Source organism: Astatotilapia calliptera, chromosome 22 (assembly GCF_900246225.1).
Source record: "Astatotilapia calliptera chromosome 22, fAstCal1.2, whole genome shotgun sequence".
NCBI lineage: Eukaryota > Metazoa > Chordata > Actinopteri > Cichliformes > Cichlidae > Astatotilapia > Astatotilapia calliptera.
This window is the reverse complement of record NC_039322.1, coordinates 1,394,500-1,421,047: the sequence shown is the minus strand read 5'-3', so window position 1 is coordinate 1,421,047 and position 26,548 is coordinate 1,394,500. Positions and strand designations below refer to the sequence as shown.

At 49.3% G+C, this 26,548-nt stretch overlaps 2 protein-coding genes across 3 annotated transcripts; both read right to left on the bottom strand.

Annotated features, from left to right (window-relative positions):
• Window positions 1-840: 840 nt before the first annotated feature.
• LOC113014268 (zinc fingers and homeoboxes protein 1-like) lies at window positions 841-10,923 on the bottom strand. Its single transcript, XM_026155695.1, has 8 exons — window positions 10,556-10,923; window positions 6,208-6,699; window positions 5,059-5,682; window positions 4,576-4,702; window positions 2,514-3,743; window positions 2,292-2,423; window positions 1,628-2,028; window positions 841-900 (listed from the first exon to the last, which is right to left on the bottom strand). The coding sequence occupies exons 2-7, from the start codon at window positions 6,573-6,575 to the stop codon at window positions 1,636-1,638; spliced, it is 2,874 nt and encodes a 957-aa protein (XP_026011480.1). The 5' UTR covers window positions 6,576-6,699; window positions 10,556-10,923; the 3' UTR covers window positions 841-900; window positions 1,628-1,635.
• A 1,175-nt stretch (window positions 10,924-12,098) lies between these two features.
• LOC113014266 (ATPase family AAA domain-containing protein 2-like) lies at window positions 12,099-26,081 on the bottom strand. 2 transcript variants are annotated; one of them, XM_026155693.1, is made up of 28 exons: window positions 25,706-26,081; window positions 24,924-25,012; window positions 24,647-24,675; window positions 24,058-24,142; window positions 23,625-23,697; window positions 22,118-22,196; window positions 21,911-22,036; window positions 21,672-21,738; window positions 21,096-21,167; window positions 20,838-20,946; window positions 20,575-20,690; window positions 19,974-20,148; window positions 19,609-19,712; window positions 19,280-19,439; window positions 18,930-19,020; window positions 18,523-18,837; window positions 18,346-18,448; window positions 17,841-18,027; window positions 17,445-17,630; window positions 17,212-17,347; window positions 16,932-17,128; window positions 16,038-16,197; window positions 15,515-15,637; window positions 15,353-15,424; window positions 13,978-14,436; window positions 13,236-13,357; window positions 12,467-12,595; window positions 12,099-12,317 (listed from the first exon to the last, which is right to left on the bottom strand). In XM_026155693.1, exons 1-28 carry the CDS (start codon window positions 25,841-25,843, stop codon window positions 12,285-12,287), a joined length of 3,735 nt encoding a protein of 1,244 aa, XP_026011478.1. In that variant the 5' UTR covers window positions 25,844-26,081; the 3' UTR covers window positions 12,099-12,284. The 2 variants fall into 2 exon arrangements, with proteins under 2 accessions (XP_026011478.1, XP_026011479.1); XM_026155694.1 differs by having other exon boundaries at window positions 19,609-19,697.
• Window positions 26,082-26,548: the final 467 nt, after the last annotated feature.

Genomic DNA, 26,548 nt, shown 5'->3' with positions numbered 1-26,548 from the left:
CGCGATGCAGGTAGTTTGATTAGAAGCTTCAAACCAGCGGTTAAAAGTTTCCGTCGGCACAGACGAGTAAACAACAGCGAGAATCAAAAATCTGTTTATGTCGAGGCGTGCTCGTCTGTGGTTACCCCGCAGAGGGTAAAACTGACCACGCTCTGAGTTTTAAAGTGGATTTTCCCGTTAACGGTGCGTCACGTGTTCTCTGGTTGTTTTGGTTCAAACTGAAATCATGTTGAAACTGAACCCGAACGCCTGAAAACAAAAACAGATTCAGCTTCCATTATATGTTTTATGTTGTTCAGACTTTAAGAAATCACCTGGAAAAATACAAAAGGTCTGCTGTGGGTCTCTTTCCAGCGCTGCGTTTGTCTTTATTTAAACAATCGTAGAAACAGAATGGCACTGATCGGAGCGGTTTTAAAAACCTCATCTTCAGAGGAGCCGAGTGTTTCTGGGCCGGAGGACGATCCCTCCGGAAAAAACGTCCCGCGGTTCCTCCGTTATTCTGAAAAAAGTCCTTTTAATAAAGAGAAAACCATGCGAGGTCTGACCTCTGAGAAATGTCCTAGACTTCTGTCTTTATACAAACGCTGATTTCTTTTTAGTTCTGTATGAAAATCTGAGTAAAAGCCGAGTCGCTGTCAGAGTAAAAGCTTGTCGTTTGTACAGGAGCAGAGCTGAATCGCAGCGCCGTTCGGTCCCCGGCAGACTAAATCCACACGCTCCGTCCTCCGTCGCGGCGATTCTCAGCTGCACCGCGACCCAAAGCCTCCGAGGCTCCAACCCACCGCTCGACAAGCGAATGTCCATCTGACCTTACCGCAGCCATCTTTGGGTCCCGAACCACCAACTGAGAAACACCACATCCTCTGTCATCTCTGCGCGGGGGGAGCAACGATAAACCTGAGGAAGGACAGGTGGGGAGAAGAGAGGCAGGTAACTACGGAGAAACACGCCGGGTCATTCAGGATTCATCTTGTTATCCCAACAGCGTCACATGGAGGTGACTCAGGAAGTCAGCCCCAGGTTTGGTGAGATGGCTAACAGCACCTTCACCCGAGGCCAAGTTTGCAGCATCTGACCAATCAGAATCATGGACGTGCCTACGGTGCACTGACTACAGGGACCCACAGGAGGGCCGGCGCTGTACACACTGACTGCACTGGATTCAGTTCAAAGCTCAGAAATCAAACAGAAACATGGAAATCTCCTGAACAACCACTGCAAAGTGGAGCAAACATCAAATCTGTGGCACAGCTGCAGTGTTAAAGACCGGGCCATGTAGTCTGTCTCCTGTTAACGACTATTATATGAATAAAGTTCAGTCTATTTGAAGTCAGGAGGCAAAGCTGGTAGAAGCAGAACTGCAGCACATGTCCCTGCAGAGAGCAGATTCAACCAATCAGGAGCTGTAATATCAGGCAGCTCCTCCTGTGCTGACAGGCTGTGGTTCTTATCTGTTTCTTATCTGTAGTTGGGTCGACTGAGGACAAAAGGTTTCATGAAACAGAAACTGCTTCTACCTGCTCGTCGACTCACGCGTCTGCAAACTGTGCGGTAATTTTCCTGGTTTTAGTTTCTGCTGAATCTCTGGAAATAAAAAAGGAATAAAACTGAAAACATTTCTCACCTGTCTGCTCACGTCTGCTCTTCTGCCTGAGGCTGTGATTGGCTGAAACCTTCAGATCCCTCCTGGATCTCTTCATCCTCCTCCTCTTCTGCGTCCTTCTCGTCTTCCTCCACGCAGTCGTCGTCCGATGCCTCCTCTCCTTGTTCTTTCACCTCCATTTCTCCCTCGCTGTCTGCGTGCTCCGCCGTCGCCTCCTCCTCCTCTTCCTCGTCCTCTTCCTCCGCCTCCTCATCGCTGAAGAGCTCCGTGCCCTCCTCCGCCCTCCTGGCGGTCTCGGAGAACCAGTCTCTGACCTGCTCGTAGCTCATGCTGGACTTTGCCACCAGCTCGTCCAGGTCCTTCTCGCTCAGGGCTCGGTGCTTGAGGTAGTACTCCTTCAGAAAAGCCTTACCGGACTTCACCTGCAGGAGGAACAAAGATCACCTTCAGTCACTTGTAATCCTCACATTTGCTACACAATGAGTCCAGGAGAGGCTGGACTGTGAAATGTGGACGATCCGGGGCTCGAACCAGCGCCCTGGTTGGCAGACGACCTGCTAAAATCCAGCTGAATACTCGAGTTCTCCAGCTGCTCTCCAGCAGTTCAGAGACAGGCTGTTGTACCGCCTCTCGCCCAACGATGGCCAGCCGAGTAGGAATTTTTCTTTTTTTTCTAAAAACGCACCTTGATGGCACCGTCGCCGCCCTGTGGAGAGCGCTTGCAGGGATACGGCCGGCGCGTCCTCCTGGACCAACCACGGAAACGCTTCCTTGACTTCTTCTGGCTCTTTGCGCCGCCGTTCAACGCCTCGTCCACCTGGAACAAGAAAAAAAAACGTCAGATGTTACCAGGAGATGAAGCGTGGCGTTTGTGTTACATCACAAAAAAGGTTTCCTGCGAGCGCACCTTGCCGCTCTGGTAGAGGTAGTACCACTTCAGGTTGCTGTTCTTGCAGGCGTAGCGCGTGTCTCCGAACCAGTTTACGATGTACGTCCTCGGCAGCCCGCTCTCCTTCGCCATCTGGTCGTACTCCTCGGGCGTCGGCCACTGCGAGTGGACGAAGGCCTTCTTCAGGATGTGCAGCTGCTCCGGCGTCTTCTTCACCAACTTCCTGCTGATGGGAGGCGTGCCCTGTCGTTCCTGAGCCGAGGGCGAAGGCGCGGCGGCCGGTTTCGCCTTCTCGTCGTCTCCCTCTGCGTCGCTGTCCTTCGACTGACCCGCCCACGGTATTTTCCTCCTCTCCGTGAACCAGGCGTCTACTTCGCGCCTCGTCAGCTTCGTCTCCGCCCGCAGCCGGCTCAGCTCCTCGTCTGAGGGCGTGTCCGACTTCTGGAAGCTGGCCTCCAGCACGAGCAGCTGCTCCGGAGTCTTTTCCTTGAACTTCTGCGGCGTGAAGTCGGGGAAGGCGTGGCGGAATTTAATGCGGAGGTCGCTGGAGGACCCGGCTGAGCCTGGAGCGCCGGCCGAGGTCGGCGAGGAGTCGCTGGCGTCGTCGCTGGAGTCGATGACGATGGTGGAGGTGTTGTCGCTGTTGTTGCTATCGTTGATGCTGATGCCACCGCCGCCGCTCCTTCCTCCTCGGCCGCCGCCGGCCGCGGCTCTGCCAGGCGTGGCCTGCGTCAGCAGCAGGCTGTGGTGGTCCTTGGAGTTCCTCTGGTTGTAGCGCGTGTCGCTGAACCACTTCTTTATCGCTCGCTTGGAGAGTTTGGTGACCTGCATGAGGCGCGAGATCTCCGCCTCGGTGGCGAACTGCCGCCGGCTGTAGCTCGCCTTCAGCTCTGCCAGCTGCTCTTTGGACTTCTTCGGCTTGCTTGTGGTCGAGTCCAGACCGAGCGACACGCCGGCCGACGAAGACGACATCTCGGCGTTTGATTCGGACGTAGACGGCTCGGCGGCTTTGGGCTGGCTGCCGGGGACACCCGCGACCGTCAGCGTGATGGGAGAGGCGACGGGGACCGCGCCGCTGTTCCCGGCCACCTGAGTGAGGACGAGGCCCGGCTGACCGACGATCTGACACGTCTGGAAGATGTTCTGCAGGCCGTTTGTGGTGGCAGCGATGTTAGCGGGGATGACGGTGATGGTCTGAGGGATGGTCTGCACTGTGCCGTTAAACTTCTTCCTCCGCGCCTCCTCCACCTGCAGAGAGGAGCAGTAGAAGGTCAAAGGTAAGGTGTGACATCACCGACTTTCTAAAGTTATTAAAGTTGTGGGAGTTATTGTTTAGATGCTGCAGTGAAGATGTTTCTCAGAACTGCTCAAGTTCCTGCCTCAGGCTTCCTCAGAGCCACAGACTTATTCTACATCTACGAAACAACCAGAACGACTTCCTGTCAGGAAACTGAACCACAATCATCATCATCAGCCACAACACAATCTGACCGGGAGTCACGTGATCAGTGAGGCGGTGACGGCCTGTAAAAACCTGTTTTATAAAGCGACCTGACGAGTCTGGCAGCAGTTAATAAACACTCATAACTGCAGTTCTTAAAAACTGGACCACGTTTGTGCTCAAGCACTTTTTTTAATGACCCAGGAAGAAGTTAATGATGTAGTTTCTACTCACACAGTGTGACACTCAACAGCACAATAATGTTTCCTGATGCTTTTCTCTGAGAGTAAATCTGACATAGGAGCAGATTCTTCCTTTTACCAGGATTCATCTGTAAACTGTGAAGGAAACGTGTCGCTGACGCTGACTGCAGATGGACCCGGAGACGCAGCATCAGCGACACGTTGAAACAAACTGCTGAACAGCCTCTGCTGCAAAATCCACTTTCAGTTTGAAGCCTCTGGTGGCCTTTCAGAGCTGTGGGACCTGCTGAGACTCGTCCTTCAGGCTGCTCGCACACAAACTCAGGATATTTGATCAAATTAGACTCTCGCGTGGTAACTGGAACAACATCAGACGTGACGGGAAGTTTAACTGCAGCCGGTCAGTCTGCGTGTGAGCGTCTGCTGAAGCACCCACCTCCTCCGGCGTCCAGCTGACTCCGTGTTTGAGCCTCTGAGCAGAAAACCAAACTTTGATCTGCTCCTCGCTGAACTTGGTCTGTGACGAAAGGCCCACGATCTCCGACACCGAGGGATACGGAAACCTGCGACACAAAAAGCACGCACACTGAAACGGCAGCGGGATTACACACCAAGAAACACGTCTGTGTGCTCGTGGAGCAAAGCAGTAACCTCCACCCGTCTGTGCTACCACCCAGCCTCCATCCAGCTGTGACTGATGCAGTAAATGCGGGTGTAGTAACCGGGCGGGTCGGCTGCTTTTTCGTATCATCAGGTGCACAGAGAAGTGCAGTAAAATAAGATAAAGCATGAGCGACAGCTGGCCTTTCAAAATAAGAGCGAGCCAACTGTCTGACAGTGATTAAATATACAAAAAGCTAAAATCAGTGGGCGGTTCCACGTGTGCGGCGCCCCTCAGGTGTACCTCAGGTGTGCTTACCTGTTGTAGGCGCTGACCAGCAGGACGTTGTTGTCCATGGCTGCGTTGTAGGTGGGGATGCTGCTGATGGGGATGAGGAGCTGCGTCTGCGTGCTGTTCTGCTGGCTCTGCAGGGCTGACAGAACCTGCGCCAGCGTCCCCGGAGGCAGCACGCCGCCACCAGCGGGGGAGGCCCCGCCTTTAATCTGCAGCACGTTGGGGCTGTTCACCACGATGCTCTGCGGCACGGCCTGGACCTGCAGCGGCGCGGTGATGGGGATGAGGCGAGGGGCGACGGTAGCGGGGGCCGTCGGCGCGGGCGACAGCGCAGGCGGCTCCTTGTCGTCATCCTCGTCGTCGCTTTCCACTTTGATGACATCGTCGACGGCCATCTTGTGCGCGGCGGTGAACTTCTTGGGCTCAGCTCGGCTCTTGTTCCTCATGATGGGCGTCTTGCTGAAGGCGATGCCTCTGCGCGCCGTCTCCTCCGCCTCGTCCTCCTCCACTTTGACGAAGCTGCCGTCGAAGGTCAGGTCGTTCACCGTCTGCTGGAAGATGGTCTCGTTGTTGCGCTTCACCATCGTCCGCGTGAAGTTGTCCTCGCCCGGGTGCAGCCGAGCGTTGTGGGCCAGCAGCGTGTCGTAGCTGGAAGCAGAGGATCATGGGTAAATAAAGCAAAAAAGGAGATTCAGAACTCAAACTATGGTAAAGTCCACAGTGTTGATGCTCAGTTACAGATCATTTTTACATCTTGGCGTAAACGTCACTGAGTAGCAGCTTTCAGCCCTGAAATTAGGGATTAAAACAGTGATTTCTTTAATCGTCTCTTTGTTGAGATTAAAAATCGCTCTTTCTGCTGTGTTTGTGTGTTTTTTTTTAAGGAAGTGAATGAAAGTTTTGTTTCCTTCTGCTTGCTGGGACAAGGACTGCTGCTGTGCATTTACAGGAGGTTTAAAAATGAAACATTAAAAATGGACGAGTGGAGCCATAATCGCTCTGTTGGCGTTTTTCTGTCTGAAGATGATGAACTTTGACACGTGTTGGTGTGTTGGGTGTTATCAGTTACTCTAACCTGCCTTCAGGGCCTGGATCTGGACTGTTTTGGCTCTTAATCTTTCACATTTCTTTTTAAATAAACGCACTTCCTGTCAGGTGGTGTGAGCGTGGTACCTCTTGGTGTGGTAGTCACACTCCATGCAGACATAGGAGGTGTTGAGGACGACGTCGGGATGCTCCGTGTCCACGTGCATGGTGAACAGGTTGAGCTCCGACGTCTGGAAGCTGCAGTATTTGCACTCGTAGCCTCCCTCCGCTGCATTCAAGTCCAGGTAGGGGTCCGACGCCGCGACGTCACGCCTGCCGTCGGCCTCCTCTCCTCGCTCCTCCAGCAGGCCGGAAGCCTCTGAGGAGACAGTTGCCGCGCCGTTGCTGTCCTCTGGATCCGCCGCGCCTGTTACATCCTCCATCTCCTGGTCCGAGTCCACAGTTTCTCGGGGAGGAACCATGCAGGGGATGGTGGACTTCCTCCTGCTCGCCATCCTGAGTTTGGGTGAGCGCCGCGTTCAGCCGAGTGTTGGAGCCGACTCAGTTCAAGCCGTCCTGTCGTGGCTCCATAAAGGAGGAGGTCACCAGTCGAAATGTTCCCTTCGCTGTCTTTAAACCCTGTGGCACAGAAATGCATCATTACTCAGAGCACATCCCCACGATCACGCCACCTGTTCTTTAAGATCAAACATCAGCAGTTAACCCTTTAAAGCCGGTCGGAGCGGGCACGCTCCGTTTTGCATAACTACTTTTAAAACCCTGTAGAACCGGAACCTGTAAGCTAGCGCAGTAATTTTTTGCATATGAAACCGGAGGAGTTGTACTTACATCTTATGCCATCAGCTTGTCCTAAGTCACAGTTTCCTTCCACATAAAGCTTTGCAAAAATTGCATAAAAAGCACTTGCAGGAACAAAACATAATATTCCAGAAACACGCTTTGCCGATCCGATCAGCTGTTCGTAACACTTCCTACATTGGAAAAGACGTCAGTGCGAACTATCGCATGTCCGCCATTACCTGCCCGAAACTAGAAGTGACGTCATTTTCGCGGAAAATGTAGTTTTTTACTTGTAGGCCTTAAAAGCCTATACTGGTGTTTTTAAAAGTCATGTTTGACTTTATGCTTTTCTGAATACTTGCTGGGATGCTTAGAACTCAAATTGCACTGCTGGAAATAGTTTATTTTGATGCTGTTTTCTTTGCAAATTTGCATCATAGGATTGTTTTTCATTTTTTCTGCAGTATATAAAAATTGGTGTATCACAAAAATAAAACTATGAAGACACTCAAAATAAATTTCCTGTTGTTGTAAACTACTGTTTGCAACTTTTTGTATTTAAAATTTCTCCAAGTAGAAATATATGTAAAAAAAACAAAAACGATTTCCAATTTTTTGTAGTTTATTGCACTTTTTTGCATTTTATGTAGTTACTATGGACTTAATGCATACATATTATTAGAATTTGGGCTATAACAGTTGTATTGATGTATAGCAACTTGAAATGCTCCCGAAAATGGCTCCACAGCATGTAAAAAATATCCGGTTGTTCAGTCTGACGTCACTAGCCGTGTCTGGGTCTAAACTCCGCTGCAGGTCCATATATCAAACGATCACTATGGCATTACTGAGAGTTGAAAACTGTCTAAAGTCTTTCATCTTTAATAAAATGATCAGCGTTCTGCTCTACCAGGTGTAACAATTGAGTTTAACATCCAGGCATCCATGAAAACAGAATTTATGACATTTAACAGAGTTAGAAGTTAGCAGGGAGTTAGCTCGCTAGCTTCTATCTAAATACAATATAGCATGTCCTGACTGCGGGGTTTTGGAAACAAATTAAAACGTACAGCTCTGCTATCACTTCCAACATAAATGAAGACAGAAAACTAAACAGCAGTGACGTTTGTAGGGTTACTGAAGTTGGGCTAGCTGGTATATAATGATGTGCTACGTGACCGCTAGCGACACAGCTATGTTAGCATAATATAAACAAGCTAACTTTTTTTCCACTGGATAAAAGTTAACGTGAGTGTTCTCGGTGGTCAGGAACAAATGTAATCGCATAGCAGGATGCTGTAAAAGGACCAAACTTCAGCCAGGAGAACAACTGAGATAATCCATCCACAATACGAGGTTAGTCATTCATATACTGCTGCATGGGCTGGGCTGTAGTTACATCGTAAGGTTTTAAAAACTGAGCTTAAATAAATGATTAGCGGTAATAAAAGCCGAGGGAGGTCAACAGTGATCACTGACTGTTTTAGGAGCTTTTTGAGATCAAATAGAAGAAAATACATAACATTAAACATGTTAACAACACAAAAGCCATATTAAACGCAGACTACTTTAGGCCCGGAAGTAGGATTCGTCGCGTCATCACTGAACAACCGGATAATATAAGCTCTGGCGGACTTGGTTCTATGGTAGGTCTTAAAGGGTTAAATTATCACGTACGGGTCGCTCCACCTTCATCCTCCTTCATCGCTCTTGTCTGTCAGAGGCTTTGTATACAGTGAAGTAACATGTTTTTAAATGAACTGTGCAATTATTATGCTGTAAATGCTGAAACACGTTCATGCTGATGAAATCAGTTATTAAACTGTTCCAGCACCATCAGTGAATCCTTCCTATGATTGCTTGATCACGACCACGCTCAGTATCGTAAACTCAACGATCCATTTGTTAACACATCACACAAAAAAATGTCCGTTTACAGCAAAGATGGAGGGCGACAGCTCGTTATTCCGCAGCTCTGACTAGTTAACTAGCCTGTCTCAGAAGAGCAACTGCTCATGGTAGCCACAGGGCAACGAGGGCAACACAAACAGTGTCACGCCGCAGAAATCAGTCTGATTCTCAGAGGATACAAAAAAAAAACAAAAAAAAACAGACACACAAAAAACAACAACAAATAATCTTTCTGTTGCTCCGAGTTGCAGGTCAGGAAGACGGCAGCACATTGTCCTGTAAGCTATGGTGAAAAGTACGGCCAGCCTACGCTGACATGGTCTGTCCAACTTTGCAAACTGCTGGATTATATAATTTAACGAGGCTTTAGCTTACACTGACGACAGCAATAATTACTTAAACGAATATTTTGGGCATAAACAGCAAATGTATGAGCGTTAAATAGTTTAGTCACATAAACCTTCATAACTACAGCTACAGACAGCTTTGGTGTATGACAGCAGGATCCTTTAGATGATAAATTTAACTCCTAAAGTCTTTATCATTATTCTGTCATATTACATATCAGGTGTTACTGACCACGTGACTGTGTTTCTATTACCACTTAATTAACCCGCCGTCCCCCGTACACAAACAAACTCAGAGGTGTTGAAGCTGTCTTGGTTGGGTCTGTCTCCTCAGCTGCTTTCTACAGTTTTGTTTATTAACTGTTAATAAAATCAGAAGTTGCCAATAGTCCCAGTTTTGGTTTAATTCGTTTTTTTACTAACATCGGTGAAAGGGGAGGAGCCTGAGTCAGTGTCAGCTGATGGCTTCTTCTTCTGTTTGTTTATGTCAGGCTCCTAGCTGCCTGACTTTGTTTGGGCAGAAACATGGTGACCCTAAAGATTTCATTTTCCTTTCAGCCGTGGATTTAGGGGCAATAACGCAGAGTATGCAGAAAACCACACGTGATTTTAAATACTGTAAACAAAACAACAACAACAACATCATAATTAAAATAGTGCCAGTGTGGGGGATGATCACAGGATCCTTTCCATGAGTAACAACTCTGACCACTAACCCTACAGCTCACTGTGAGACATCAGGGAGATATAAAAGAATAAAAGGAGTTTTCCACCAAAGCCAGTGTAACTTTGCTACTGTGCACCCTGGAGATGCGTCTGGTACAGTGGCAGACCTAAATAAACTTTTACTGCAGTATATCCTAATCTTATACTGCTGCTGTACTGCATTTCTGAGGTAAATATTTGCACTTGTTGCTGCCCTACTTTGACTGTAGCCTCTACTTAATTAAGTCTGTGCTTTATTCCTTTGAAACAGCTGTAAACAGCTGATAGCTTCAGATCGGGATCATTGATTAGTCCAAAGTCCTCCTTTGTTTTCTTATTAATCATCGTATGATCCCTGGTGACCCTTCAGAGGGGCCCAGGCCTTAGTTTGGGGACCGGTTTACAAACCGTTACCAGTACTACTTCAGTCAGAGATACATTTCCTGCAGGGAAGGTACTTCTGATACTTCTGCTCAGCACTGATTGCAGTACTCAGTACCTTGCCTCGGCGGTGTGGGGGCTCGGCTCGCACTCGGTGTACTTCCTGCCCAGCACACACGTAAACATGTTAGAGCTCCACGAATCTCCCCTGTCCTCACTGAACATCCTCCCGCTAACGTTAGCTAGCCCCGCCGCTCCGCGCTGTGCTAGCCGACGCTCCGCTGCTTGCAGCGGGCAGCAGGCTCCAGCTGACGCCGCTAGCAGCCTGCTGAGAGCCCGGGCGTGTTTACCTGCACTGTCGGTTTCCGTTTTCCTGCATGTCGGAGCGAACAGTTAGCTGTAGCCGTGTCTGTTGATACGCAGTCTTCCGCCTTTTGCTTGATTTCACCGCGGCTCCCATCTGCTTCAGCCGGACACAGAGCCGCTCCAGCGGCCGGGGAACATGCTAACTACCGCCGGCTAGCTCCGGTTTGGGCCGGTCGCCGCTCCGACTCGCATTGCTCGCTGTCGCGCTTTGTTAATGAGACGGACCGTTTAAGTGAAAAGGGTCCGATAGTTCACCGAATCTGACGATGGCCATTTTTCATACCGCCACTACAAGCGAGCAACGGCCGAGAAATGTATCCGGTTTGAGCTTTTCGCAATAAGAGCATCAACGCAAACACGAGAAACGCCAGTAACATGAACTGTGTGGGTAACTGTGTAACTGACACACTCACAGCTGTAGTTGAAGTCAACAACCACAGCGACGAAACACATTTAAACACGTTAAATTACACTAATTACATCTTACAAAACCTACAACCTGCGGTGCTGTTCTTACATATCACTAATAGTATTAGAAATATTTCATTTAAAAATGATCCTTTGTTATTTTTTATTTTAAATTTCAGTTAGTGTAATAATGTTTAGGATGTGGGTTTGAATCCTCTGAGCTTTTCTGTGTGGAAGTTATCTCCAGGTACTCCGGCTTCCTCTCACAGTCCAAAGCGTTTAGGATACCTGGTGATTCTACGTGGACTGTGTGAGTGAACGGTCGTCCGTCTGTGTTAGCTCCTGACAGCCTGGTTACCCGTCTAGGTGCACCCCGCCTCTCGCCCTGCGGTAGCCGGCACAGGCTCCAGCCCTGGGTGGTGTTTTCTTCCAAGTAAAAACAATAAGTTTGTTTTACAGCGTTTCATATTCTGGGATGTGTTCAGTCAAAATAAAAGTACGCGCAAGCGCAATGTAGATGAAAGGAAACTAAGAAAATATATTTAAATGAAAGCTAATGACGATCACTTATCAGCACTCAGCTCACCGTGGCATCGAAAAACCACTAACAATGTATAAAAAGACTTTATTTTGAAGAAAGCGGAAGCGTCTGTCAGCGTGCTGAGGTCAGTGTGTGACATTAATTATTTTTTATTTTTTAAATATACACACACATATAGGAGCATGGAGGGCACGAGCAGAGCCTTTGTGGTTACGTCACATGGCTGCGCTGCGACTTTCAGAGTAAAAGTACCATCACACACACACAGGAGAGAAAATCCACCATCATACACTGAACTCTAGCCTTACTTACAAATCACTAATATCATTTATTTTATTTAATACTAACGGATTCATGTGAGAAACTGAAAGAAGCTCTTTGAGTCTGAAGCCCTTGAAACTGTTTCCAGCTCTCTGTAAACACTCAGATACTAACGTTTCCCAGCATCTGCATTTCTGTCAACTCTTCTGAGGCCTGTGACCCCAGCTGCATGTTTTCATGGTTTTATTCTGTGGTTTCGTGCTGGAGTCGCATGTGCAGGCTTTCAGCGGTCAGCTGAACAGGAAACAGACGGCGGCTTCATTCACGCTCACAGAGACTTTATTAAAGCGACATCAGACAAACAGCATGGAGATAAACATGGTATTACTGTTTGAAAAGCACTGCGATAAAGCACACCTGAGAGGAGAAACTGAACGATTCCTGACGAATGAACGACGCGTTTGTTTGAACACTGAGGTTTATTGAAGTCGAGCTGCTGGAGGTCAGGAGAATCGATCGATTTCTGTCTTCATTTCCTGGAAAGCAAAAGTGAGAAAACTGAAAATGTGCTGTTGGTGTCTGTGCGCTGCAGGCTGGAGGCTGGTACCTGATAAAGTAGCTACTGTAATCAGTTATTTATACTGAGGTCACATGAGCGCCCTCTGGGTCTCTGTGGGCGTCGTACCTGCAGCAGCTCTGCCTTGTTGCAGTTGTCTCTGTGTCGGTAGATGCACTGAGCGAGCCGGGCGTAAAGCTTCTCCAGTGGCTCCACCTCTGCGCCATCCGTCTTCGCCACGGCTCTCCTCAGGAGCTCCTGGAAAACAGAAACCGGTTTGAGGTGGTGCCTGCAGAGGCCCGTGGGGCCCACGGCCCCTGCTTTATTCATTACTGGCTGCTGGGGTGGGGGAGGGGATGCTGTGCGACTTCCTGTTTGTTTCCGGTCTGAAAGCAGCTCTTCAACCGTTGGTGCTGCAGACTGAAGATGTGAGCAGACTGCTTCCTCCAGTCAGACGTGAGCAGATTCCTTCATGTTCAGCTTCCTGACGACTCGCTGAGAGCAGACGGAGACGATGAAGAGCTTCCTCCTCATCGTAAAAGGACAAACTCAAGGCGTCTGACCGGTAAAGCAGGACAGCCGCAGCTTCTTGTTCCTCATGTTTGTCAAGTATACTTCACTCTGTATGTAAACTCAGACGGACCATCCAGGTATGAAGAGTGAAACGAAGCTGGACATGTAAATCTGCAGTTACGTTAACAGCCAGCAGGGGGCTCCAGCTGTGTCTGTGACCTTGTTAACTCTGCGTTGATGGGTTTACGGTCACACTGAGTACAGTGTGAAGGTTATTCTCTTCACGCTGATCCAGGATCTGCTCACTGATGAACGCTGGCTCTAATGAACACAGCGTCACGTTTTATTCAGTCTGAGCCCCTTAAAGAGGCGAGCTGGGACTCACCTTCAGTTTGTTGCGATCGACGATCAGCGGTGGAGTTTCTTCCTGCTGCTCCGGCCTGTCCCGACTCAACACCTGCTCCAAAGCAGCCTTGTTGGCCCTCGACTCAGACTGTTCGCTCTTCTCTGAGGAGGAAGACAAGCAGAGGAAGAGGGCATTACCCTGCAGTGCCTTCCACAAACAGCCAACTCTATGCCTTCACAGCTGGAATCAACCAGGTTATGGCAAAAAGAAATGACTGTGGAGTTTTCAGCTAACGGTAGACATCATTTCCTTTGGGATTAATATTCTGATTTGTTAGAAAGCTGCAACACACACACACACACAGCAGCCGTGTTATTGGTCAGATAATTTAAAAAACACCACTCAGCGCCGCGTCAGAGGAACTGCAGTGTTCTCACACCTGGAGGCGGAAGCTAACAGGTCAGGTCTGATTGGCGTGATGCAGCCATCAGATTTACAGATGCAAAGCTCCGCTCTGTGTGTGTGTGTGTGTGGTATTTACAGTGTGTGCTGAACCACAGAGCCGCGTTAGCGCTCCTGCAGTGCGTTTCATTCAGACTAAAGCAGCCGGCTCTGACACCTCACACGCTCCTCCTGCTCGATGCCCGGAGCGCTGCGGAGCCTCGTAGCGTGAAGCGGCGGCCTGTAGAAGCTCGATCGGCAGCGGCTGCGCTCTGAAGCGGTCCAGTGAGTCGGTTAGTACAGCGAGGCGCTCGCACTGCTCGTGCTCACGCGCACAGACCTAAGCTGTCCGCGGTCTGGCCGTTCAGCACGGTCTCCGGGCCTGGGAGGGTCTTTGATGAGCGGGTTCGACGCACGCCTACAGGTACGCCATCAGCCAGCTGGCGATGAACCGGCTCGGTGTGGCGGTGATACCCGTTCGTGAGGACTCCGTTGTGGGATCTTGTGATGCGGTTTGGGGTGCGATGGAACCCACTCAGGCCGCCGTCACTGCTCTCTGATGGGCTGGACGAGCCAGCACCAGCAGACCCGTTCACCGCTCGCCGTCCAGCAGCTCTGACCTCCTCCGCACTCGACTCAGAGCTGAACTTACTGGACATGGAGGAGAGGGAGGTGAAGGAGGAAGAGGAGGAGGATGGGACTGGTGGCTCCTCCTCCTTCTTCTTCTTCTTAGGTTTCTTAATGACGCCGGTGCTCCACTTGGACTTTCGGGGCCGTCTGTAACGTTTCTTCTTACGAGCTGGAAAACAGAAGTGGGGGTGGGGGTGGAGCGGGGAGGAGGAAGAGTAAAGGTCATTAGAGAGAAAGGTCACTTCTCGTCCTCTCTGCCTCTTCCTGTCCTCGCCTGCCCTGCGGCTCTCACGTTTGAGCAAACACTGTGGCTTCCTGCTCTCGCTGCTTTCGCTTTCACTGAGACGTTTTTAAAAGCAGCTTTTTGCTGCAGCAGCCGAAAGAAGCGCCAAGCTCTCTGTTCATCAGACGTTTCACAGCGTGAGACGAACCCGGAGCCTCAGTCCTGCTGCGAGTCTGTGAATCCATCGTTAACATGACGACTTCTGTTTTACTCTCATTTGATCTAAAAGCTGCTCTGAGGAGGCGATCCCAAAGAAAAAACACATTTCTGTAGATCCACAGACGAGGAGAATCAGCTCGCTGGCTGACAGACGACTTTAAAACTGATTCATTACTTGAGGTTTTTATAAAGTTTGATGGTTACAATCTTATAAAATCGACTGTTTTTGTGATTTAAATGTCATCTTTTTGGCATTTTGTGAAAGCAGCTGAGTTTTGAGAACTTCTGAAGAATATTTTTGGAGCAGCCTGATGTCCTAATGTTTGGTACGCGAGTCCAGACTCTGAAACAGGAAGTGAAACTGGTGCACTCATCAACTGTCACTTCTCTCTCACGGACCAATTAAAAGTAGGGGCGGGGCTTATCAGCACTACTAACAGTGGCTGAGGAGAACCTGACGGGTGGTTGACGGCTCACTGGTGCACACGCTGACGGTGATCAGACCTGATGTGATGTCTGCTGGTTTGCTCTCACGTCACTCATATTTCTAACAGTTTTGTTAAGCAGCTGCTGACGTCTGTGACTAACAGTGCGCAGAGACTCTGAGCCGCCCCGTGCTGTTTCAGTTCAGGGGTGAACTTACGTTGGAGAGTGTTTCTGGAGAACGCCGAGCTGCAGACGCCATCGGCCTCCTGCGGGTTGGCCACCATCAGAGCTGTCACCAAAATAAAAGTCTTAATATAAAGTTTGACAGTACACTGTTAGCAGCAGCTGGATGAGGCGTGAACATCTGGCTGAGTTTCACCTCTGTGGATGCGCGACTCTCTGATCTCCTCGCAGACTCTCTCGAAGTCTTCGTCCAGCTCGTCTCTGATGATGGCGCGGACCGTGTCCTTCAGGGCGCACGCTCGGTGACGGATGTTGCGATCTGGCACACACACACACACACACACACACACACACACACACACACACACACACACACACACACACACACACACACACACACACACACACACACACACACACACACAGTAAAACAAACAGGTTTTTTATCACCTCTCCACAGGTGAGTCCAGCTGAGAAATCTGCTTCTGTTTAGTTCGTCTCTCCTCAAACAGACGCAGACAAACAGAAAAGGATTTTTTTTTTTCCCCCACCCAACAGCTGAACTTATAGCCCCGCCCATTGTGGAAATGTTTCCACCTGGAGACGCCTGCTCCGTCTGTCTCATACAGACAGCAGAAGAAGAAGAAACTTAAGAAAAGGAAGGAGACTGTGGGGCAGAGGACAAACTAAGAGAACGGTCACGGGTGATGTCGTCTCACCCATGGGGTCGCTGTCCGGGTTGTACTCCAGAGCGTTCTTCCAGATGAAGTCAGCGTCCGCCATGAACTCGCCGACGGTGACGTACTTGTGCTGGTCGATGTTGGTGAGCAGGGTGGAGAGGTCCATGGGCTTCTTAATCACCATCAGATAGTCGGGGACCTGGAGGAGAGGAAGGAGGGTTTCTGCTGATGGTGTTTGGTTTGGCCACTCGGGGGCAGCAGAGACAAATACTCTGGGCTGATTCACAGATCGAACAGGCGAGAGCGGCAGCGTTGTTTCCGTTTTATAAACCCCTGGTTGGCCTTCCCCTGACACCAATGAGCCAATCAACAGTCAGAACAGGAAACAGGCCAATCATGATGTCATGCACAGTGTCGGCGTGTGGCTGCGGTCTGACGTGATTGTAGTCAACATTTCTGACGTTTGCTCCGCGTGCTGATGGGAAACTAAAATCTGATTTAGTGAATGCTGAATGTGTGGATTTGTTCCAACATTCTATTCACTTTTATCTATATATCACTAAATCACAGTTGCCTCAAGGTGCTTTATCTGATAAGATACAAACCCTACAATAATATAAAGAAAACAGAACAGCCCACAGTCAGACGACCTCATGAACAAGCACTGTGGCGACAGCGGGAAGGAAAAACTCCCTTTTAACAGGAAGAAACCTCCGACAGAACCGGGCTCAGCTAAGACGACTGCTGACCCGTGAGTCTGGTCTTGCCATCTGACCTCATCAACCTGCACTGAATCTGCTGCACGCTTTTTAATAACATGTACGGCGTGGAGCTGGGAGGAAGGCGTGAACTGATCCGATTCCGTTTGTTTAATTATTCACGACCTTAAAACTGAGCGGCAGATGTCGGCGTGTCTTTCTCTCAAACTCTCACCTCCTCGATGTCGACCGGTTTGGTGAAGGCTTTGAAGCGGCGGTCCAGAGACAGGCGCTCGGTGATGTTTCGCAGGAAGAGACGGAGCTCTCGCAGCACGTCCTCCTCCTGCTCCTCCAGGCGGAGGTGCTCTTGCGCCGACATTTTGCGAGGAGGCGGCGGTGGAGCTAGGGGGAGGACCTCCATTGCCTGAGATACTGAGAGAGGAGGAGGAGGAAAGAGTGAGCGATCTATCACACTCTGGGCTTAACAACCGCAGCATGAAGGCGGAGTCACACACATGTTTTTCTCTTAGAGGGAGGGGCCTCGGCCGCCTGGTTCAGAATGAGATCCTGGAAGAAGCTGGTCCTCTCCTGCTGGGTGGGAACTCTGAGGACGTAGACCTCCCCGTAGTCCTCCCGAAACAGGCTCTGGATCTGGGAGCAGCACAGCATCGAAGATAAAAACCTGTAAAACCTCCACGCACAGGGACACAGCTGAGGGACAAAGGAAAGATAAAGCTTCAGTCCTCACCTCTGGGTCCAGCTGCTGGAAGGACACGCTGCAGGTGGCGAGGAGGAGGATGGGGGAGAAGGACGGGATGCTGCCCAGCAGGCTGAGGAAGGATGCCCTCAGTGCCGGCCCCGCAGTGTCCCACCACTGCTGGATGTGCGGTATGTAGAGGATGCTGGGAGATGTCCGCTTGGCCTCACAGAACACCTGATCAGGGGAAAGGTCAAAGTTCACATCCTGAGACTGTCCGGCACAGACAGGCTGCTTTAAATAATTAAAAACATTACAGAGTCAGAAAGAACCACAGAGCCGCCTGTTAACACTTCTAAAATGATTAAATGAAGTTTTTATGAAGTGTGTTTGTGTTTGTGTGCACATGCGTGTCGACCTGTAGATGCACATGTCTGGAGGAGTCACCTGTGCACAGGCTTCCTCTGGCGAGGTGCTGCTGACACCAAACAGCACCGCTGAGTCCAGGCTGTGGACGGTGAAACGCTCCAAAGCGTGCAGGATGGCGGGGGCCAGGTGGGAGGTTTGACCAGCGCCAGGACGACCTGCCAGCAAGATCCTGGGGCGGTGAGACGTCGGCTGTTTGACGGCACTCCTACAGGTCGGGGGAGAGGATCAGAGAATGCAGCGTGGGGGAGATAATCGATGAGAGCACGCAGTGTTTATAGAGGCCATCCCTGCTTTCTACATGACCAGTTGAACACATAAATCACGTACACGTATAAATCATACCTGCGATACTGCAACGCAGTGTTTGCTGCGGCACCTTTACTGCACTTTAACACACAGGATCTAACCTCGGATCACAGGAATCAGTGAAAATGTGGCGCTTTGACCCAGCTTTAGACTCGGCTTCTGTTACCATGGTGATTCACTTCATAGTCACGCCCCTCAGGTGTGGATAAAGGCTCACCTGAAGAAGTGCAGGAAGGTTTTGTTCTTGGAGGGTTTGGAGATGCTGGGGCCCTCGTCTTCGTCAAACATCAGAGTGTCATCGACGATACCCGAGGTCAGGTCTGACACAGGAAACAGGAAGTTTGTAAACAGGAAGTGATGTGTAGACACAGCAGAACTTTGACCTCTGGCTCACCTGGTTCCCTCTTCCTCTTCATGCCCTCCTCAGCGTGTGGAAACATCCTCTGCAGGGCATTGAGGATTTCTTGCAGGGCGCCGCCTAGAAGCAGGTGGACCACAGGGGACAGCGGTTTGGCCGGGGAGGCGGCAGAGCGGTGCGAGGTGGGCGACATCTTCTTCAGGGCTGCTGCAAAGTCGCAGCTGCTGACGGCGATGGAGGAGACGTCCAGCAGGAGCTTCTGGGACGTGCCGTAGATCTGCGGGTAGCGTCGGCGCAGAGCGCACAATGCCGCCTCGGTGCACACCGCCCTGATATCAGCGCCGCAGTAACCTGAGAGCGACAGAGGCTCAGGAAGTCAGGTTACCAATAAAAAAATAACTACATTTTCCTGAGACAAAAAAAGCTGCTGCCATTTTTCTCACCGACACATTTTTCTGACAGTTCATCGAGAAAGTCTTCAGACGGAGGAGGTTTCCACTGCCGAGTGTGGATCTTCAGAATGTCTTTACGAGCCTGAAACACACACACACCTAAATTAAGGTCCCTGCTGCAGTTCCTCTGATGTCCAGCAGAGGCTCCAGCAGAGGCAGCCTCCGACTCCCACAGTAAAACTTTACAGCGGAAACAAACACGTTTACATCCTGATCCTGAAACAATCACTTCCCTTCATCACAACCGTGCTGGTAGATTTTTTAACACCAGCCCACACTGACACTGCAGAGATGATGGATGCAGCTGAAAATATATAAAATCTAATAAAGTAAAGAGTCACCTCTCTGTCGGGAAGGCCGAACAGGAACTCGCGGTCAAAGCGCCCGGGCCGCCGCAGCGCAGGGTCGATGGAGTCGAGCCGGTTTGTGGCTCCGATCACGACGACCTCCCCTCGACTGTCGAGCCCGTCCATCAGAGCGAGGAGCGTCGACACGATGGAGCTGCGAGGATTTCCATTTATTTAGTCTGGCACACGTTTCCTTTGTGTCAGGAATAACTTTACAAACGTTTACAAACAATCTACAGCGGCGGCGGCGCCTCTGACCCGTTACACTGAACCTCAAACTCTGACACCGCTGAGGTGACACGTGTGGAGAAGCTGAAACTGACCTGTGGATCTGGTCCTGCCTGCTGGATCGGACCGGAGCCAGACCGTCGATCTCATCGAAGAAGATGATGGACGGACGCATCCGATACGCCTGAGTACCCCACACCCACACACCCACACACACACACACACTTTAAACCTGTTCACGATGAATTAAATGAATTTAAATTCACAGGGTTTGTTTAACGAGTTTGATTTCAAAGTTTCTAACACAGACACTCTCAGAGTTTAAAGTGCTGCTGACACAAACGGATGTATGCAGATATCGGTCACAGCGTCTGCTCAGAAGCAGCTTCTCTCTGCTCAGACTCATTAAACTCACTCAAATCATATTTCCTGCTTCAGTATGACTCAGGTGAACGTTTACCTGCTCAAACAGCAGCCGCAGCTGCCGCTCTGACTCGCCCACCCACTTGCTGAGGACGTCGGCTCCCTTCCTCATGAAGAAGGACACCTTCCTGTTGCCGTGGCTACACTCGTTGGCCAACGCCCGTGCAACCAGCGTCTTCCCCGTCCCGGGAGGGCCGTAAAATAGACACCCTCTGCAGAGAGACGCAGGTGGAGCGTGTTCACTGTGTAATCCGTCTTAAAAACATGAAGTCCAACCTTTGACCTCGGCCCACTCACATCATTCAGTCTCAGCAGGACTCAGTAACTACTACAGCACACATTTACCTTTGTGAGAAGGTAAACTCATCATGTCCCTGCATCAAGCATCACTCACCTCTGAAGGTTTCTTTATATATTTAGAATCTGGGGTACACAAGCGTGTATTCATATCTTTGTGGGGACCAAATATAGAAAGTTTACTATACTTGTGGGGACCAACATTCTGGTACCAAAGACTTTGAAGGGATTTTAGTCTCAGGGTTACAGTTAGGTTAAAGTTAGGGTAAAAGGCTAGGGAACGCATGACGTCTATTAGACGTCCCCACAAGACATGAATACCTGACGTGTGTGTGTGTCACCTGGGAGGCTGAATCTTGAAGTTGTCAAAGACCTCAGGGTAGAGAAGGGGGAAGACGACCATCTCCTTCAGAGCTGAGATGTGACCTGACAGACCCCCAATACTGTCAAAACCCACCTGAGGAAGGAAGGAAGGAAGGAAGGAAGGAAAGGAAGGATATAACAGGATCAGGTGGAGAACAAAACAACACAATGAGAAGATTTTTCTGTGAATCATGTGTAAAACACGAGGTCACAGGAGAACATATCTAAGGTTTAATCTCACAGATTGGTCGATGGCCATGGGATCGATGTCCGCCAGGCCCGCTCCTGCAGCCATCTTGTCGTTGCGGGTTTCCAAAAGGTTGCCGGTACGCAGGCTGAGTGGGAGACAGCTGAGAGCGAGAGACAAGTCTCAGTAAGACAGGCAGCAATCCACATCTAATCTACTCCATACGCCTCGTGCTTCACAGTTAAAAGCATTGATGATGGACGATGTATCAGGAAGTGGTTTGATGATCCAATCAGATTGGCTGTCTCTGACCTGTCAGGGGCCTCCTCCTCTTCATCATCAGAGTCTTCATCAGACTGTTTGGACCAGGCGCTCTTAGTGGGTCTGCAGGAAGAAACAGAGACCTGAGTGTGACGGATGAAGGTGAAGCATCCAACAGGTGAAGTTTTGGTGATGATGATAAGATCTGTTATTCCTGTAGTGAAGGCGGTGATTTTACATCACCCACCTCTGCACTGTGTTTGTGCTGCTGGAGCATTTTTGATGACATCAGCTGACCAACAGCATGGCTGCTGAGGTTACAGCACTAACAGGGCTGAGCTCCAGTTTGGTGAAATCGTAGGACTTTAAAAGCAAGTTTGTAAAGGTTTTAAAAGCCAGTGATGTCACAGTTTATACGTCAGTCTATGGTGGCCCCTCAGGATCAAACAGATACAGGAACATTTGTGAGGGAAAATTAATAAAAACAAGAATGCAGAAAAAGTGTGACTTGAGTTTTCGAGGGTTTAGCCTGTGTAGCCAACCTGCTTCAGACTACATCATACTTCAGCGTTCAGCTGTGTCCTGCTTTATTTGAAGGAGAGAGGAAAGGCGTGTCCACGCTCTGACCTGAAGGCTGCTCTGCGGGTCATGTTCGCTCCGGAGGCGCTGACCGGGAAGGTTCCTCTCAGGACGTCTAATCGATACCAGAGAAAACAAAATCATCAGAGCTGGAGCTTCAGTACGTTTCAAGTGTGTGGTTTTATTTTTCTCCTGAAGAACCCGTTGTTCACCGATTTGTAGTCTTTTAGGGTTTTTATTGCATTACTCAGCATGTACAGACGGCGTGTTTGGAGCGGCGTACTGACCGCTGGTCGGGCCTTGGTACAGCGACGAGGCTCGGCTCAGTTTGGCATCAACGTTGTGGCCGACGCTGCAGTTGCTGTCTTCATCTGCTGTTACGGCCTTCCTGCTGTCCTCGTCAAAGCCCGCCCCTGGAGACACCAGAGAAGACGTTTTTACCACCACGTCTCCCTCTCGTCATCATTCCTCTGCTCCTAACCATCTGCACTGACCTCGGCTGTCCTCGCTGTCGCTGAGCTCTCCTCGCAGTGGGACTGGTGTTTTACTCCTCTGGGCTTTAGAGTAGATCTTCTGCAAATGTATCAGTTATTAGGTGTGTAACGATCAGTTAATCATCCCTGTGTTTATCCAAGTAATGCACCTGATTAAAGTGACCAACGTGACAACGAGGGATGGGACTGTTTTTGGACATTTCACAGATCAGTTAACTCGTTACTGAGGAACATTTCAGAACCGCTAATATAAACACAAACTCCCACTGTGGACACAGAGCTGTGGGCCTGTGTGATGTCACAGCTCTGACAACTCAGACATTACACAGATCCATGAGTAGAAGAAAACTTGACCAAACTCAGAGTTTCAGGCAAGCTTTTGGTTCACTGGGATTACTGCACATACAGACTCATTATTAGAAACCTGACTGATGTGAACATCCACGGCTGGGACAGAAGATCTGCGAGCCTGCTGTTGTTCTCTGACAGGATGTAAAGCACACGCCACACTTCACACACTCTGATTACAAACGTCTCAACGACTCTCGTTGTTTTACTCATTCAGAGCAGGAGAAACTCCATGTGAGGAGGAAATATGAACATGTGGGCACAAAATAAGGGCTGGTGCTTGTCGGCTGCTTTCCAATATGGTGCCAGCTGATATAGACGCTGCCCCCTCCCCACAAGCCGCGAGCAGTGGGAGGGGGGCTGGGTGCAGCCGGGTCCACCGCCCTCATAAAGACCTGATAAGAGAGGCAGCGCCCACCGAGACGGCGGCCTCAGCTGAGGGTTTACAGCTGACTCGGGATGTAAACAAACTCTCAGTGTTGATTATCAGCGTAAAAACATAAACACAGCTCCTAACAACAAAACACAACACAGCTCCACGGCAACAGTGACGCCACAAAGCGCACACACGCGTGTGCCTTTATAAACACTGCAGCTGCCTTAGATGTTTGTGTTGCAGTGCAGTCTGGGTAATGATGCCAAAAGGTTAGGGTGAGGGAAACATGTCCTCTGTTCAGTGTTTTCTATTTGATCCTTAAAGAACGAAAAAGACTCGGACTGTTTGTGATGATGGAGACGATCACACTGACCCCAGAACAGCTGGTGACCAGCGCACAGCTGTCTGTATCTGAGCACACTGTTTGGGCCGATGTCACTCCTGGTCAACGGGGTCGTGACCTTTGATGACCTCTGACTTGTGGCAGAAAATACTTGACACAGCGTCTGGTTTGAGTCCTCGCTTATACAGATCAGCATCTGTGAGCTCTTTAATTACAGTACTGTGCTGACCCTCGTTTCTTTATATTTTTCTTCCAATGAGCCAAAAGTCTGAAAAAGGTTTTCTTTGTCACTCATTCTCAGTCCAGTCCTTCTACCCGAGCGTGTCCAGAGGAATGATTTTGCCTGTAATAACTGAGAACTGAACAGAGAGACGTTTCTTTGTGCAAACAGGCAGGATAAATACTTATAGTCACTGATCCAGTCTAACGGCTCCACTCACTCCTTCCTTGTTGTTACTGAGCCGCCTCTTCTTCTTCATGCTGTCCATCCTGTTCAGGACCGACCTGGCGGCGCTGCAGAGAGAACAGCGTGGACGTCACCACGATTCAATCTACCGTATTATCACAATCGTACAGGTTTGTGGCATAAAGATCAGTGCAAACACAGCGGACGGCCACATGTGGCCTCATTCATCACATCACTCTGAGCTGCTCAGGTTAAACTTCAGACTTTTAATGTATCAAAGACATCTGTGAATCCCAGCAGGGACGATCAAACACAGAGCTGTTGTTCTGTGTGCTTCTTTCTTTGGCTGTCTCAGTGTTAACAATCAAAGTGTCATTGATGGCATCATAACCTGAACTCATCTCAGTTTCTACGTCACTGCTTTTACTGCACGTCCATCACCTCACATGTCAGGAGGATTTTCTTACTTGGTGCTGATGCCATCGAACATGTTGGAGGCCTCGTACCTGCTCGTCACTTTGGTCAGCCTCGTGCTTCTCCTCAGCCGGCCGCCTGACATGCGCACGCACACACACACACACACACGCACACACACACACACGCACACGCACACACACACACGCACACACGGGGGAGAAACTACAACCTTTAATTCCTGAGCTCGTGTTTCCAGCTGATGCTGGACTGTTTTACATTAAGAGGTGTTTCTAATGTTGTGTCCAATGCATCTTCAATATGAAGTCATAATATTAGAGACGTGCAGGTACACAGCACTGATGGGTAAAACCACCACTGAAGCTCAGCATATTTTAAATACATATTAAAACAGTTTCCCCTCATAAACATATAAAATATCAGGACTTTGAATGATGCTCTTACATAAATAAATATCAGAGAAATGCTTTGTTCTGCAGCTGGAAAAATAATGGACCACTTTGTGGTCTTGCACTGTTCCTGTGTGAGATGTTTTCCTGTCTTGGTGTGTAAAGTTTAATAAAGTGCACAGTGTGAACTCTGAGACCTTTCACGTCTTCCTGCTAGCGTTGTTTTTCTCACCTGAACGCTTCTGGAGCCGCTGAGATTTCCTGCCAACACAAAACCAACGTCAGTGACAGTAAAATGAAAGATTCACGTCACACACTGACTCCTGAACCACAGTTAGAGCCGGTTTAAAAGCACCGTTCACATCTGTGTCCTGTGGCCTGCAGTTGGATTGTTTCTGAGCGCAGTTCCTCCTGCACGCCGACACAGGTGCCATGATGAAATGTAATCGCCCAGCTCATCATTTTAGCTCTGAGCATGCTCAGTAAAACACTGGTGACTTTTGTCTGACCTGATGACGCTTCCTGCTGCTTTCTCATCTTCATCCTCGGGTGTTTCGGAATCGGTGAGGTTCTGCTCCTCATCCTCAGATTTACATACCTGAGGAAGATGTGAGAGGTCGGGTCACTCGCACTCATTTGGAGGCGCCTACAGCACTACAAGTGATACACGCGTGATCACAGACATTTACACTCAGTGAGCGTCACACGACTGCAGCTAAAGACCAGAGGGGTATTTTACACCTGTCACATGACCAGGGAGCCTGCTGCACCATGTGACCTTACAGTGGTTTACATGAGGCCGATGTAAAGTTAAGAAAAACAAAACAAGCGGCTGATCTCAGAATAAACTAGTAAAATATCTGCAGCGTAATTAAAAAACGTTTAGTTTCCGATTTAAACCCGAACACTAATGAAAATATCTGGAAGGTTTTTTTTTAATATTTATAATAATAATGATAAAAATACGGTTACTTTTCTTTGAGATGTAATTTATACATTTGTTTTTTTAAACGCATTTCGTTCTCAGAGACTAAGCTTCGCTCTCACTCGGCGGCCATCTTTAAACACAGGGTTTTTATTTATTACCGGACTTTTACTAAAGCTCGTTAAAGCAGCGAGTGAGACCAGGAGGAAACTCCACCTGTTTACTGATTTTTACCAAAATAAGTTTGAAAAGCTGCCCCCGGTCCTCTCCCGGTCACTTTAACGTTTTCCTCCCTCCGGTTAAACTGACGGTCATTTAAACGTCGCCGTGAGTTGAACCTTACACACCGAACACGGACACACTCACATCGGACCGTCCGGACTCTTGAGTCCGGGGAGCGTTCTTCCTCCTCCGGGTCTTTATCTCAGATCGTGCCGGGGTCCCGGTGCTCGTGCTCGGCCCGTTTCTCCGGTCCGCGTCCCCTCTGCCTCGGAGCGTCACCATGGTAACGACGCAGGCATAAGCTAACGAGATTAGCCTTAACGACAAAAATAAAGAAGAAGCTCCGAAGAAACTCAGACCTCCGAGTGTCCGCCGGCTGTTTGTTCCCGAAGAGCGTCTCCGACTGTGGAGGCTCAGCTGAAGCTGCAACGCACCCAAACACGAGCTCGATAAGCCGACAGACCGCACAGCTGCACCGCTGTGGTTCAAACGCGAGGGTTCTGCCGCCGCCTGCTGACGTCATGCCGTAATGCACGTGGTGCGTAAACTGTTGATAATAATAATATAAATAATAATATAGATGATTTCAACGCTCTGTCCTGTCAGCGGCTGACTCTCAGAAGGATCGATCTGCGGCTGTTTGCTTTATCAGTGAAGATAATTAATTATTTTAGTGAATAGAAATCCACTTTCTCCCCCCCCTCTGTCCTCAAACAACCAGTAATAATGGTTAAATTAAGAAATCTACTTGGAGCCTTAAGTTTTCAATTAAAATAAATCCCATCGAGTATCTCAAAGTACAGAACTGTGCAGCTAAAGTGATGCCACTTTATCAGCCACATAAATTAATTCAAAAGATGAACTCATGTCATTTTTCATGCTTCATATTGTCTTTCATTTTCCTACTTAAACACTCAGTTCAGACACTAAAATCTTTTTCTCTTTGCTTTCCTGAAAACTTCCCTCCAATGGGACTGCAGTGGTGAT